Genomic DNA, 13,533 nt, shown 5'->3' with positions numbered 1-13,533 from the left:
GTGTATAGTAGAGCTGACAAGGGGCAAGGTTGTGGTCACTGCTTGGTCACAGCCAGCTACCCAGAGGGACCGAGTAGTTGAACCTGCGGGCTTGGTTCCATAGTTGCAGGGGACATCAAGCTCAATTGGCATAACATACTATACAAAACGTTGTTCTACCTCCTAATTTGGTGAGTAGCAACTGGGATCTTAAATGCTTGCAAGCTGCCATCTAGATGCAACGATAGGTCTCTCCTCGTCCAGAGCAAAGAAAAATGAAGAAAACCAAAGATTCATGGAAACAATCAGTTCTAGAGACTGGTACACCATGCGATCTGCAACCTATACAATTATGAGACCAGAAAAACTAGATGGTGCCCGGCTACCACTGTCAACCACTCAGAGGGGAATCTATGTAGGAAATCCTGGATAGAGAGGGAGAACAATGTGGAATAAAACTCAAAATCATTTGGAGAAAACAAAAAAGGGGTGGACAGGTGTGCTGGTCTGACAGAGTCTGGTGGAACCACTGAGACTATGACCCTTAGCTGCCCTTCAGGTCTGGATTTGAACCCACACCTATGGCTTCCAGCCAAACAAAAGACAGGCATAGGAGTTGAACATGTACCTGAGGTAGATACACTCCTTGGAAAGAATAATCATGGGAGAAAGAAGGGCTATTTATGCACCGGGAGACAGCTCAGGGAGCAGGAGAGCATGGATGGATGGACACAGGGAAGAGGTAACTATCGGGAGGAAGTGGGAGGGGAGCTGTTGCATTGGGTTAAATTGTAGTCAATATTACGAGACAAAGTGTATGTGAACTACTGTATGAAAAGTGATTTTGCTCTGTAAATTTCCACCCAAATCACAATTTAAAAAAAAGAAAGAAAAAGACAAAGCATCAGGGGCAAACAAGTGCCACAGAAAGAGACGGGAATAAATGTCATTGACCTGCTCTGGCTGACAGCTTCAGGGGAGGCAGTAGTCAGACAGCTTTGCCTACAGAGTGTCGTCAGTCGCAGCCAGAAGACACCAGAACAAGCTCCCCAAAAGCTCCAGGACAAACCCTGCTCCCAACCATGAATGATACCAGCCATCCTGCTTCCAGGGCTTACCAGGGAAGAACGAATTACAGATTGTGCCTGTTCCCAATCAGCTCTCTTGAAATGAATTTCTTTAATTCAATGTGACCATCAGCTCGGTGGACTGAAATGAGTTTGCCTATCTGGCCAGCACAGGTTTTATTTAAGCTTCAGTCTTTACAGAAGTCCCGGACCTGCTATCTGATCATCAATTCTTTCTGTAGGGGTCTGTGTAGCAAATTAAATATTTGACCCCTCTCCCTTACAAACCCAATCTGCCTTTGTTTGAAGAGACTGTAGGCACCGTTGCAAAAGCTAACAGGCATTGCCATGTAGAAGGAGGAGGCCCCCACCAAGAAAACAACAAAAGTGGACTTTTGTTAAGGACCCAGACAGAGAGAAAATTATCAAATGCGCCAAGAGGATCTCTTTCTTTTCCAGCTCCCATTTCCACTGCTAATCGTGGGCTTGTTAGAATTAAGGCTCCTACTTGCCATCACAGGAAGCAGGAGGCAAGGTCCCCTGTGTGAAATGAAAGGTCTGGAATCAAGCGTATTTGTAAAAGGCAATCACACTTTAATAGTCTAAAGAAAATGCTTTTTTTAAATGCAACTAGTATTTGAATAGAAAACTAATTCATTGATTTGTTGTTTTGTGCCATGAATGTTAGTCACTTTACCATCCACATAAATAATAGCATCTTTCCACCTCCAAACTCTGTTTCTCCCTAAACTAGATGCCCTTACACATCCCTAGCAACCTACACACTTACTCTCCCACACGCAAGCTATGCCCCTTACAAAATCTCTTAAGCCATATGTGTGTGCATACATTTATGTGCATCTCTGTGTGTCATCTATGTACATGGATGTGTATTTCTTGTGTATATGCACATGTGCACCTGGGTATGCATATACATACATGTCATGTGAATTTATGCACCTATATACGAATGGGTGGGTCAATGTAGGCTTGCATATGTGCACATTTCAATAATATAGTCTATCAAATAAGATTAGACACATAAAATCTAAAACAATAAGACAGAAACAAACATTTCTTTGGCTAATCATTTCCTGGCAGAACATCTGTCCAATTAAATTTGGATTGTGACCCATGTTGAGACCTGAGTGGCATGTAACGTGAACCCCTCACTTTGCTTGCTCATTTGTTGTTTTGCATAAGCCAGTTGGAGTTGGGTTTCCACCCTTACAAACAGAACAATTCTCCTTTTATTACTGACCAGTCATTCGATATCATTTTAATTTACTCTTTTATGTCATAGGGAATCTATCTTCACAATGTCCCTGCAACCCACCATCTTATTCACCACTGACAATCACACCACCCTACATTCTGTCCTTCATTTTGACCATCAACAACAACAATGAGTTTCACATACATTTAGTTACCAGATTGTCATGGAATGAATCACGTCCCCCAGGAGTAACTGTCTACTTGGCAGGGCCATGATACTCAGAGGTATGGCAGTTATGTTATGATGTGACTTGGTAGTTATGCACCAATGTAATCATCCCAGTGATGCGATCCGATGTAATCAGCCAATCAGTTGTAAGGGGACTGGAATGAATGCAATACCCTCCCTCAAGCCACTGCCCTGATTGAATGTAAGGGGAGTTTCCTTGGGGTGTGGCCTGCATCACCTTCTATCTTACAAGAGATAAAGAGAAAAGCAGGCAGAGAAGAAGGGACTTGACTGCCACCAAGAAAGAAGAGCCAGGACTGGAGCACGCCCTTTGACCCAGGGTCCCTGTGCTGAGAACCTCCTAGACCCAAGGGAAGACTGATGACAAGACATGCAGAGATCTCCAAAGGATGCCAGGCCCACAGATGTTTAAAGGAGCTAATAACCATCCCGTCGCTGACTGAGAGAAAAACCCTTCCCCTAGAGCTGGCACCCTGAATTCAGACGTCTAGCCACCTAAACCGTGAGAGAATAAATTTCCAAAGCCAAAAATATATACTCCACAATACTCACAACATTATACCACCACCAAAGCTACCACTGGCCCCCTGTTCCTTGCTTGTATAACTGGATCACCAGTGCCTACACGGTACATAAAAGCCCCAAGCACAGTCTGCAGGGGCCTTTGCGGTCTGGCTCCTCTATCCAATCTCTTTCCTAATGCTCCATGCATCCTCCTTGAAATCCATTGCTCCAGCCAAACTGAGCTATTATTTTGAAACTATGGCATGTGCATTCCAGCTCCCACACGTTGGCTCTTAATCTCTCCTCTCATCTCGAATGTCCTTGCTTCCTTCCATACTGCTCTTCAGTTCAAGGCCCAGGCCAAGATACACCTCAAGCCTTTCCTTTCCCCTTGGTGATCGCTCTTCTCTTCTGAATTCACATAGTCCTTACATTGACTGTACAATTTATCTGATGTGCCCCCCTTTACCTCCTCATTTACATCCTTATGTGCAGCATGAGCTCCAAATCATGGGTGTCCAACAAGAGTAACAACCACTCACCCTATAAATCTTTGCACTCTTCACTTTACAAAAGGTTATAAGGGGGAAGGGCTCTTGGTTGCTGGGTCAGTTTGCAGTAAGTTCTTTGTGATTCAGAGTTGAGGTAATGTGCAAGGCAGACAGGAAAAAACAATTGAAAAGAAAACAGAGAGGGTACATCAATATACAAAATGAAGGAGCTAAAAGCACAGGCAAGGAAGAGAACGGAAGGCCTCAAAGACTGAGTGCAGGGCTGAAATTTCAGAAAATAAGAGTTGAGAACAGGTGAAAGAATTACAGGAAGTGGGTCAACCACGTGAAGACCATTAAGAGAGGAGCGAGGGCCAGATGGGATTGATAGGATTTTTTGCTGCAGGTTAGGAATGCATTTTTCCCTATCTATTCATAGTCCCTCAAAAGGAGGGATTCAAAAAGAGTTGACTCCCAATTCATAGCAACCCCCAATGGGTTTCCAAGGCTGTAAATCTTTACAGAAGCAGACTGCCTCATCTTTCTTTCACAGAGCAGCTGGTGGGTTTGAACTACCAACCTCTTGGTTAGCAGCCAAATACCTTAACCATTATACCACCAGAGCTCCCTGTAGAATCAATTAATAAATTGATTGCTAAATGTCTGTCGATGATACACAAGCAAGCCTATAGATACATGGGTATATGCTATGGATTCTGGAAGAAGTGATCCAGAAAAAAACCCAGGTAGCACACTGGTTAAGTGCTCAGCTACTAATGCAAAGGTTGGTGATTCAAATCTACCAGCCACTCCATGGGAGAAAGAGGTGGCAATCTGCTTCCATGAAGGTTACAGCCTTGGAAACCCTACGGGACAGTAGTTTCACTCTGTCCTGTAGGGTTGCTATGAGCAGGAATCACTCGACAGCAATGAGTGTGATTTTCTTAATGTGTGTGTGGATGTGTGAGTGTGGATGTATTCCAGAGGCTGCCATCTGCTACCAGTGTCATAGCCAAACAGTATTTGGCAGTGTATTTGTTTAAGAACCTTTTCCATTTCTCTACCAAGCAAACATAACTTTTGTAGGTCAAATCCACAATTACAGCATTCAAAGCGGACAGCCATGAAAGCGCTGCTCGTTAAGGATGCACGTGGATTCCAAAAATACCCCGGCCTTCAAGACTGAAATGTCAGAGAGAGCATTAGCACTGAGCAAGCCAGAGAGCCTTGTAGAAATGCAGTTCTAATCATTTACATCCCCACCGAACACGGGATGGTTTTCTCTGGCTGACATGCCCCACTTCCGTCCACTTACTTGCTCCTCTGAGCCTCATATCCAAGACCTTTACAAAAACCAATTATAACTAGCATGGTGCTACACTAAAATTAAATGATCATCTTCAAAGCCTCCCTGGTAAGTGTGCAAAATATTTGTCTTTTCTGGAAAATCCTTTGCCCTCATTTTCATGGTATACTTTTTTCCTTCTAAAAAGCCTGGGATGAAGAAACTTCAATGTCTACCTGCAGGGTATTGTCATGAGGAAGCAAGAGACTCTCATACAGGAGACAGGAATGGAGCCAAGGCTACTTTTCCGGAATCTAAATGTCCTCTCATTAAAGGAAAAATGCCGCTAGAATCTGACAACGTGGTACAACTCTGAGAGCCAATCCACCATTAGTTGCCTGTGAGTCAGGGCGTTGATTTGGGTTCCCCGATGTGTGTCAGGGCAGAGCGGGGCTCCACGGGGCTTTCGGAGGCTGATGTTTTGTTAGTAGATCTCCAGGCCTTTGTTCTGAGGTGCTCTGGGTGGACTTGACCCTCCAACCTTTTGATTAGCAATGAGCGTGCAACCCTTCGTACCACCCAGGCAGGGACCCCTTAATGAGCATGGCAACCCCTTGTTCGTTCCCTAGCCTCGTTTTGCCATTTCACATGTACTCTGTTATAAAAGCAATAACTCAAAACCAAAATCACTGCCTTCGAGTCAATTCTGACTCACAGCGACCCCCATTGGGTTTCCAATGTACAGAAAGAAGGAGAATACCTCATCTTTCTTCTGCAGAGCAGCTGGTGGGTTCAATCCACTGACCTTGTGGCTAGCAGCCAATGCCTTACATAAGCAATAGTATGATGAAAACACTATAAATGTCTTCTGTTCATAGAGATTTGTTCTGTCCTTTAGCCGAAAGCTGTCAATGGCTACTTCTCTCCTTGAGGAAAATCAAAAACCAAACGCACCGTCATCGAGTTGATTCCAACTCATAGTGACCCCCATTGGGTCTCCCAAGCGGTAAATCTTTACAGAAATAGATTGCCCAGTCTTCCTTCTGCAGAGTGGCTAGTAGGTTTGGACCACTAACCTTCTGGTTAGCAGTCAAATGCCTTAGGCACTGTGCCACCCTAAAAATCTCTGATTGTTGAGGAAATGGTGAAGAAGCATATGTAAATTTCAAGTTGAGTGAAACCAACTCAACAGCAGCTAACAGCTAATGAAGCCTTAGACTGTCAGCTGTAGGGACCAAAGTGCCCATAAAGTATGCTTGTAAAATGATATTCCTAGCTTTTCACCACCAGCAATAGATACTAATAATCGATGCCGATCATGACAATATTTAGGGACAAAGAAGCAGGCCATGAAGTTCAAGGCCGATTGCTAATAAGAAGAATCCTGATATCCATTACCAATAAGAAAAAGAAGACAGAAAGAATAATCTGCTTGCTAACAATACGAAAATGCTATTTCAATTTAAGTAAAACCTGAATTTCACAGGACTCTTCCAGGCAGATGGCCGTGAGCTCTGAGAACTTGGACTACTTTATGGTGCACAGGGCACTCCTGTGTTTCCTCTACTTTTGTGCTTTTCCCACGATCGCTCTTTTATTTAAACATTTCCCCGGATTTTATTCCTCTATGACGAAGAGTTCAACCGACCATATTCAAATGTGGTTTTCAGAGGACCAGGAAAAGGTGAAATGTATTTGCATTTTCTTTGTTAAACTTTTCAGCAAAAGGAGACATTCATGATTGTATAGGTGGGACTCTTTCCAGACTCTCAACTGTTTTACCCCGGCCCTCAGAGCAAGGTATTATAAAAGACAAAATGTAGCATTCCCAAAAGAAAGATAAAAAGGTGGTGGTTTTTTTTCTACATTTGATCCTCAAACATACTTTTAATATAATAAAAGAGAGGGAAAAATTTAAATGTCACAGAGCTGGGTTATGACATTCTATAAGGAATTCTTAAAGTTGACCCTTTGTAGCTGGAAACTGTTTCCTATGGCAAGGTTTGAGGAGAATACCTGCTGAATATTAGCCAAGTTTAATCAGTCAGGAAACCACCAGGTGGGTCGTCAGTGTGAAAGATCTATGTCATGGTCCCTTCTCTCTAGAAACTTACAGTCTAACTACAGACTTTAAAAAAAGCATGGAAACAATCAGATGCTAATCTCTGTGATGTTGCCGACAAATGCAATTGTCAAAGGGAAACATCTGTGAAAAACCAAAAACTATTACTGTCGTGTCAATTCCCACTCACAGCGCCCCTAGTGGGCAGTAGAGAACTGTGCCAGAGGGCTTCCAAGGCTGTCATCATTATGGAAGCAAATGGCCACATTATTCTCCTAGGGAGCAGCTGGTGGGTTTAAACAGCCAACTTTTCAGTTAGCAGCCAAGCACTTAACCACTATGTCACCGGGGCATTTTCAGAGGGAAGAGTGAGGCTTACACAGTTGGTAAAGCACTGGCTTGCATGGGGGTCAAGGAAATACAACTGGGGCAGTGAGTATACTTCTTGGAAACAGGAACTGCTGGGCAATGATGTATCCCACAAGCTACTGAGCACCTCTGCTGCTTGCCACGGACCAATGTTAACCAGCGTTCATTTAGTTATCTACCCCAAAACATTGCATAAGGCAAACAACATACCTGGAAGAGGCACGTTTAGGAAAAGAGATGAGGTAATTAGGGAGAGAGCAAAAGGGTGAAAGGTGTAGCCACACAGAAGGAAAAGGTGACAACTGGGGACAGAGGTTCTCTGTGTACACACGTTTACAAAGAACAGAGGTGATTACACATGTAACGTCTTTCTTTCCATGAAATAATACTAATACTAAGAAAGATGCAGACACCACCACCCGTCTGTCAGTGTGTCGGACTGCGGTGGCGTGCGTGTGGCTGTGCGGGAAGCTGTGTCACCGGTATTCCAAACACCAGCAGGGTCACCCACGATGGGCAGACTGCAGCAGGGCTTCCAGACTAAGACAGAGAAGAAAGGCCTAGAGACTGAGTTCTGAAACTCATCTAATAAAACGCTTACAGATCACAACAAAACACGGTCCCAGGACAAGCCTCTGAGGCTGAAAGGCCCTCAAAGCACACAGTGGGCCCAACAATGGACCCATGCAAGCCAGTGATCATGAAGCTGGCACAGGACCAGGCAGTGGTTCATTCTGTCCCAATTGGTCAGAGCCCACTCAATGGCAACAACAAGAAACAGCCACAAAAGAAAACTGGAGGAAATTAAATGCAGATATGGAAACAGGTCAGATACTTCATCTACATAACAAGAATATGTCCACACATTGTCACCTGGAACTTGCAGATAATCAGACCCTTGGCCAACAGGTTTGATAAAGAATATTTTATTTAAATATGATGATTGCAATCAAGTTTGCCTCTCAAAGGCACAGAGGAAGCCTTCTGCTGTATTTTAGAGAAACTTTTAAATACATTTTGCCATCAGTTATGTTTGGGAAACAACTCAGGGTGAGCGAGGAGAGGGAAGCAGTCAATTCTCAAGTCTATTTTTAAAAAGGATCAAACCCACACCACACCAGTTGCTGGCCAGTCAACTCCAACTCACTGTGGCCCCAAGTGTGCAGAGAACTGGGCTCCACAGCTTTTTAAGGCTGTGACCTTTGGGAAGCAGGTCACCACACCTTTCTCGCGTGGCGCCTCTCGGTGGGTTCAAACAGCAAACTTGGACTTAGTAGTCAAGCACCTAACAATTTGCATCACCCAGGGACTCCCACAGCAATAAAATTCTGGAAGTTTCCTCTCCCTCTGGCATGGAAGTTCACCTTCCACCTGCTCTTAGCAACTGTGTGTTCAGCTGTGAGATGAACGTCATTGTCTCTTCAAAACAGACCTTGGGTTCTTCGCTACAACATGTGCGTGTCTAGAGGGCCCGACATTGCTAAAGTGAATTATTTTAAGAAGCTGCTTCTTAAAAAATAAAACAAAAAGAATGGTCAACACGTGTCGACGTAGTAAGCATAAGGCTTCTGCGACGATTACAGAAGGTAAAGCCTGTTTCCTTAAGATAAAAAGATTTTGTGGAGGAAACAGCTGGCATTGTGCAAGTGTAGCCAGACGAGTACTGTCATGAGGCTGGTCTTGCTCCCTAGAGGGGGCCGGGAACAAGGCCGCCCGCTAGCTCTACACAGACTAGCACTGAAACCCTGGGATCTCCCTTACAAAGCCACAGAAAACACTTAGAAAGCTCCTTAGGAAATGTGTAAGGATATGAGACCAAATATTCAAATGGAGACAACAGTTTCTAGTAATAAAGGATCTTGTCCAAACTCTTACCTTCTTATCATAACCCAAAGTATAATTTTTGGGAAAGACTTTCTTTAATATAGTATTAATATTTCAAATAAAATTTCTTTTTAAATTATTTCCCTAAGGAATAAAACATGTGAATCCAAGATAACACTGTTGTTTTGTTTTGTTTAATGAAATTTCCATGTTCATAAAACAAGCTCAAGTAGTTCACAGATTCCCTGTATCTGAAAATAATAAAAACATACTAACCCTGAAAATTCTTCCCCTATTAATCCCTCCATGTGAGTGTAGGGAGCTCTGGTGGCATAGTGCCTGTGGTGTAGTAAATTACTTAGTGTGACTTTTCTACCCATAAGTCTTTGTAAACTCCAAGGTGGGATTTTCTATGAGCAACTGAGGAGCTCCTGATTGCTGAAGGTGTCCACCTGGAGTATTTCTGTTGGGAGTGGCACAAAACAATGTTCTGGGAGGTGCCCACTCTCTCTCAGGTGCTTATAGTTCTGATGCTATAATTGGCTAGTTTGACCACCCTGCAGGCTCTAAAGGACACCTCCTGGAGGGAGAACTCTCTCTGACTGCTGGTTGAAGAAGACGTGCTGCTGAAAGAGACACGGGCTCCTGAGACACGCGTTGCTGGCAAAGAGACGCAAGAGACAAGCATTGCTGGGTGAGACACCGAGGGACCAGCACTGCTGGGAAAGAGACTGTGAGAGACTCTTGGCTGAGGGACAGGGGGCTGGGAGAGAGACTGAGCGTTCTTCCTGAACTTGAGTTGTAGCCTGGTGCTTCCCTAATAAACCCTGTAATCTTTGAGTTCTGTGTGGCCACTGCAGTGAATTATTGAACCCAGGAGAGAGGTGGTGGGTGCTTTGGGAGGAACGGTTGGTGAAAGGGCTGGAGGAAGGCAGCATGTTTGGCCTTGCAGTAATAGGCCTTGGGTTACTGCTGTCTTCCTCTTGTGAGATTACAGGAGGTCAGAACATGTGGCCTCCTTGTCGTTTTTGCAGTGCCTAAGGCATTTGACTGCTAACCAGAAGGCTGGTGGTTCAAACCCACCAGCCACTCCTCGGAAGGAAGGTTGGGCAATCAACTTCTGTAGTGATACTGCCTCGGAAACCCAAGGAGGGGTTGCTTATGAGCTGAAATCAACTTGATGGCATTGAGTTTGGTTTTTTGGTTTATGTGAGTCTAAGGCTACAGATATGTTACAATCATAAAATAGTTGTCATAAACTCAAACCATAAAAGTCACCAGGCTTACTAGTCTGACAGAGACTGGTGGAGCCCCTGAAACTATGGTCTTAGTCACTTTTCAAGCCTGGAACTGAACTCACTCCAGCGGTTCCACTTTCAGTAAACAATAGACAGGCTTCTAAGGTGAACAGTAACACCAGGGAGTACACACCCCTTAGGACACTCAAGCATACATGATCAAAAGGGTGGCATTTGCCCAGGGATAAAGCTCAAAACACAGGGAGGGATAGGAAAGAAGGATGAATGGAAACAGTAAATGCAGGGAGGAAGTGGGAAGAGGGCTGTGATAGTGTGGGGATGAAATCAACATCACAAAACAAAATGTGTATGAGTTGTTGAATGGAAAACAAATCTGCCTGTAAACTTTTGCCCAAATCACAATAAGAAGTTTTTAAAAAATGAATACAATGGGGAAAGGAAAAAAACAACTAGCTGTCATGGATTAAACTGTGTCTGCAAAAAGTATGTGTCAAGTTGGCAGGGCCATGATTCTCAGTGGTTTGGCAATCGTGCAAGGACAAAATCATCCTCATGATGTGATCAGCCAATCAGGTGTGAGGGGAGTAGGGTCAACACCCTTACTCAGGTCACAGGCCTGATCAGATGTATGGGGAGTTTCTCTGGGGTGTGGCCTACATCACTTGCCATCTTACAAGAGATAAAAGGAGAGCGAAGCGAGGAGAGAGAGGGACCTCAGTACCACCAATAAAGAGCCGGCAGTGGAGCTGGTCCTCTGGACTCAGGGTCCCTGTGCTGAGAACCTCAAAGACCCAGGAAAAGACTGATAGCAAGACACATGGAGATTTCCAAGGAACACCAGGCCCACAGATGTGAAAGGAGACAAGGCCCTCCCTCTAAGCTGAAAGAGAAAGGCTTCTCCCAGAGCTAAAGCCCTGGATTCAGACTTCCAGCCTTCTAGCCTGTGAGACAGTACATTTCTGTTTGTTGAAGCCATCAGCTCGGGGCATTTCTGTTACAGCAGCACCAGATATCTAAGACTGTAGTATGATGTGTAAAGTAAATATCGAATGGGCATCTTCAGGAAACATTAACTTCTTAAAGAATGTATACCTCAGCGGTTTTCTTGAAATATTCATTCCAGGTCATAAAAGGGTAAATTAATCCACTAATTAAAGACAAGAACCTAAAAGACCAATATAGAATAAAATTGAAGTTGTTTCTCAAAAACTATAAGCTATTACCTTTTAAAGAAATTGTGAGAACCAGTATGAACATAAATGATAGTTATTTGGAATGTATTGTGCAATCAAACACAGACATGACCCTGTTGACGGCACATCATCACACAATTTGGAACTGATATCCAGTCCATACACACTCACCTGAAGTTAAATGCCCAGCCCTCTCACTGCAGCCACGTACTTCTTACCTCCTCTCCACCCAAGATAAGTCCTAGTTGCATTTCCACCAATTGCAAACTTACCTTCTCAATTAGAGAAGGGTCAACTATAAAATCCAATATAAATTACAAAGAGGTGAACATTTTTATTTTATCAGCTTATATTCATTATGATATTTATATCAAACACATCTCTATGTTATACTGCCCATCTACTTTAGCAAAATATTTAGTGTATCTCAGAAACAGAAAAGTGCCCTAGAATAATGCCTAACACTTGTCATTTATACCTTCACATCGTTTGTCTCATTTAAGCTTGAGAGAGGGTGTCATCAGTCCCCACTCCCATCCTCTGGGTGAGGGTCTTCTGGATAGAAGATGAGACCAGAGGAAGCATTAAGAAAGGATGCAGGCCAGTGTTGGGGTGCCTTGGCCTGGGACGGGCAGAGACTAAATTTAAGCTGTGTTCTTGAGTTGAGACTGCCTGCCAATGCAACAGGCTCCGATAAGTACCTGATGCTATCAGCAGGTTGATGGGTTAGAGTTACTGGTCTCGACCCCTAAAGAAAGACATGCTGGGGAAGGGATGAGAACCACTCACAGGGCACAGGAAGGATGCTACACCTGGGGAGAGGTGACAGAACAGGACCAACTAGAAAAGCGTCCATGTGTAGCCCTTGGAGGACCGAGTGGCAGGGCCGGGAAGTGGAGAGCCTTAGGGGTGACCCTTTGTGAAGGTCCTTTCTACACCATGGGCAGAGAAATTTGGAGACTTCCCTGGATGAGTGTAGTTCAGGGAAGGTACAGAGGCAGGCTTGAAAAAGAGTGAAAAGTTAGAAGCACCCCTTTGGGGAAGGATGGGCATACAAAGAGAGGCCCCAGAGAGAGCTGTGGTCCTGAAAATTACTTGAGAGCATGTGGTTCAAAAGAGATTGATCATTTTCAAGGTCCATACAGAGGCCCTCTTTGCTGGGCTCAAGTCAAGTGGGAAAAACATTTTTTTTTCTGACACACCAACAGTCAATACCTCAAGTTGTCCACAATTCCTGGAGCAAGTGGACTAAAATGTCAGAAAGAAAACCAAGATGCAGGGCATTTAAGTGAGTTACCTAAGCTCACACCCCTACTAAGCTTTGGCAGGGACCAGGACACAGTCCCTGGATTCCAAAGCCTGAGCTCTGTCACTTTGAGCCTCATTGAAAAGACTATCTAGACACTATCTAGCCTTACTCAACATGGAGGCCATGTTGGCTTTGATGGCTAGAATTCAGGTGATCTGGGCAAAATCCCGTCTTCTGCCTCTATAAACCACACCAAGGGTGGGTTGAATCAGATATGGGAATAGAAAGCATGCCATGAGGAGGAGACCCTGTAACTCACCAATGAAGTAATTGTGCCCCAAGGCGAGCATGTCCTCCAGGAGGACGAGGCCTCCGGGGGCCTGAAGGAGGGTCACGCTCCGGCCATCGATGAGGGAGCACTGTTGGAATCCGGTGGCTGTGACCTTCCACAACAGAATCAGGGAAGCAGTGGCGTCTTGCCGAATCCTGAGAACAGCAACAAGACAAACAGAGAGTCCCTTTGAGAAAAAGTCATCTTAGAACCAGCTTATCAAATTCAAAATAAACATTAAAATGATGTGTACATCCATAAATGTAGCAGGAATTCAATGAAACGACCTTGCAAACAAGCAGCCAGTTTAATGGTGCACAATCAGGGCAGTAGTTTCCCTCATTTGTTAGAAATATCTATCACCCAGGTATTCAAAACAGGCCACAAAACCTCTCACAAGTAACTCACCTTTGGGTAACAATGTCTGTAAATAATAAAAGGGCCCTTTGAGTTCC

The 13,533-nt window shown here is 44.2% G+C and overlaps 1 protein-coding gene across 1 annotated transcript in view; it reads right to left on the bottom strand.

Annotated features, from left to right (window-relative positions):
• DNER (delta/notch like EGF repeat containing) overlaps nt 1–13,533 on the bottom strand; it is a 435,394-nt gene that overhangs the window by 244,600 nt on the left and 177,261 nt on the right. The window contains exon 4 of the mRNA XM_007942160.2: nt 13,067–13,233. Coding sequence (XP_007940351.2) covers nt 13,067–13,233 — 167 coding nt within the window. The remainder of the gene's footprint in view (nt 1–13,066; nt 13,234–13,533) is intronic.

Source organism: Orycteropus afer, unplaced genomic scaffold (assembly GCF_000298275.1).
Source record: "Orycteropus afer afer isolate SDZICR_OR568_19922 unplaced genomic scaffold, OryAfe1.0 scaffold00006, whole genome shotgun sequence".
NCBI classification, from domain to species: Eukaryota; Metazoa; Chordata; class Mammalia; order Tubulidentata; family Orycteropodidae; genus Orycteropus; species Orycteropus afer.
Note: the sequence above shows the minus strand (reverse complement) of the source record. Positions and strands in the feature narration are given on the sequence as shown.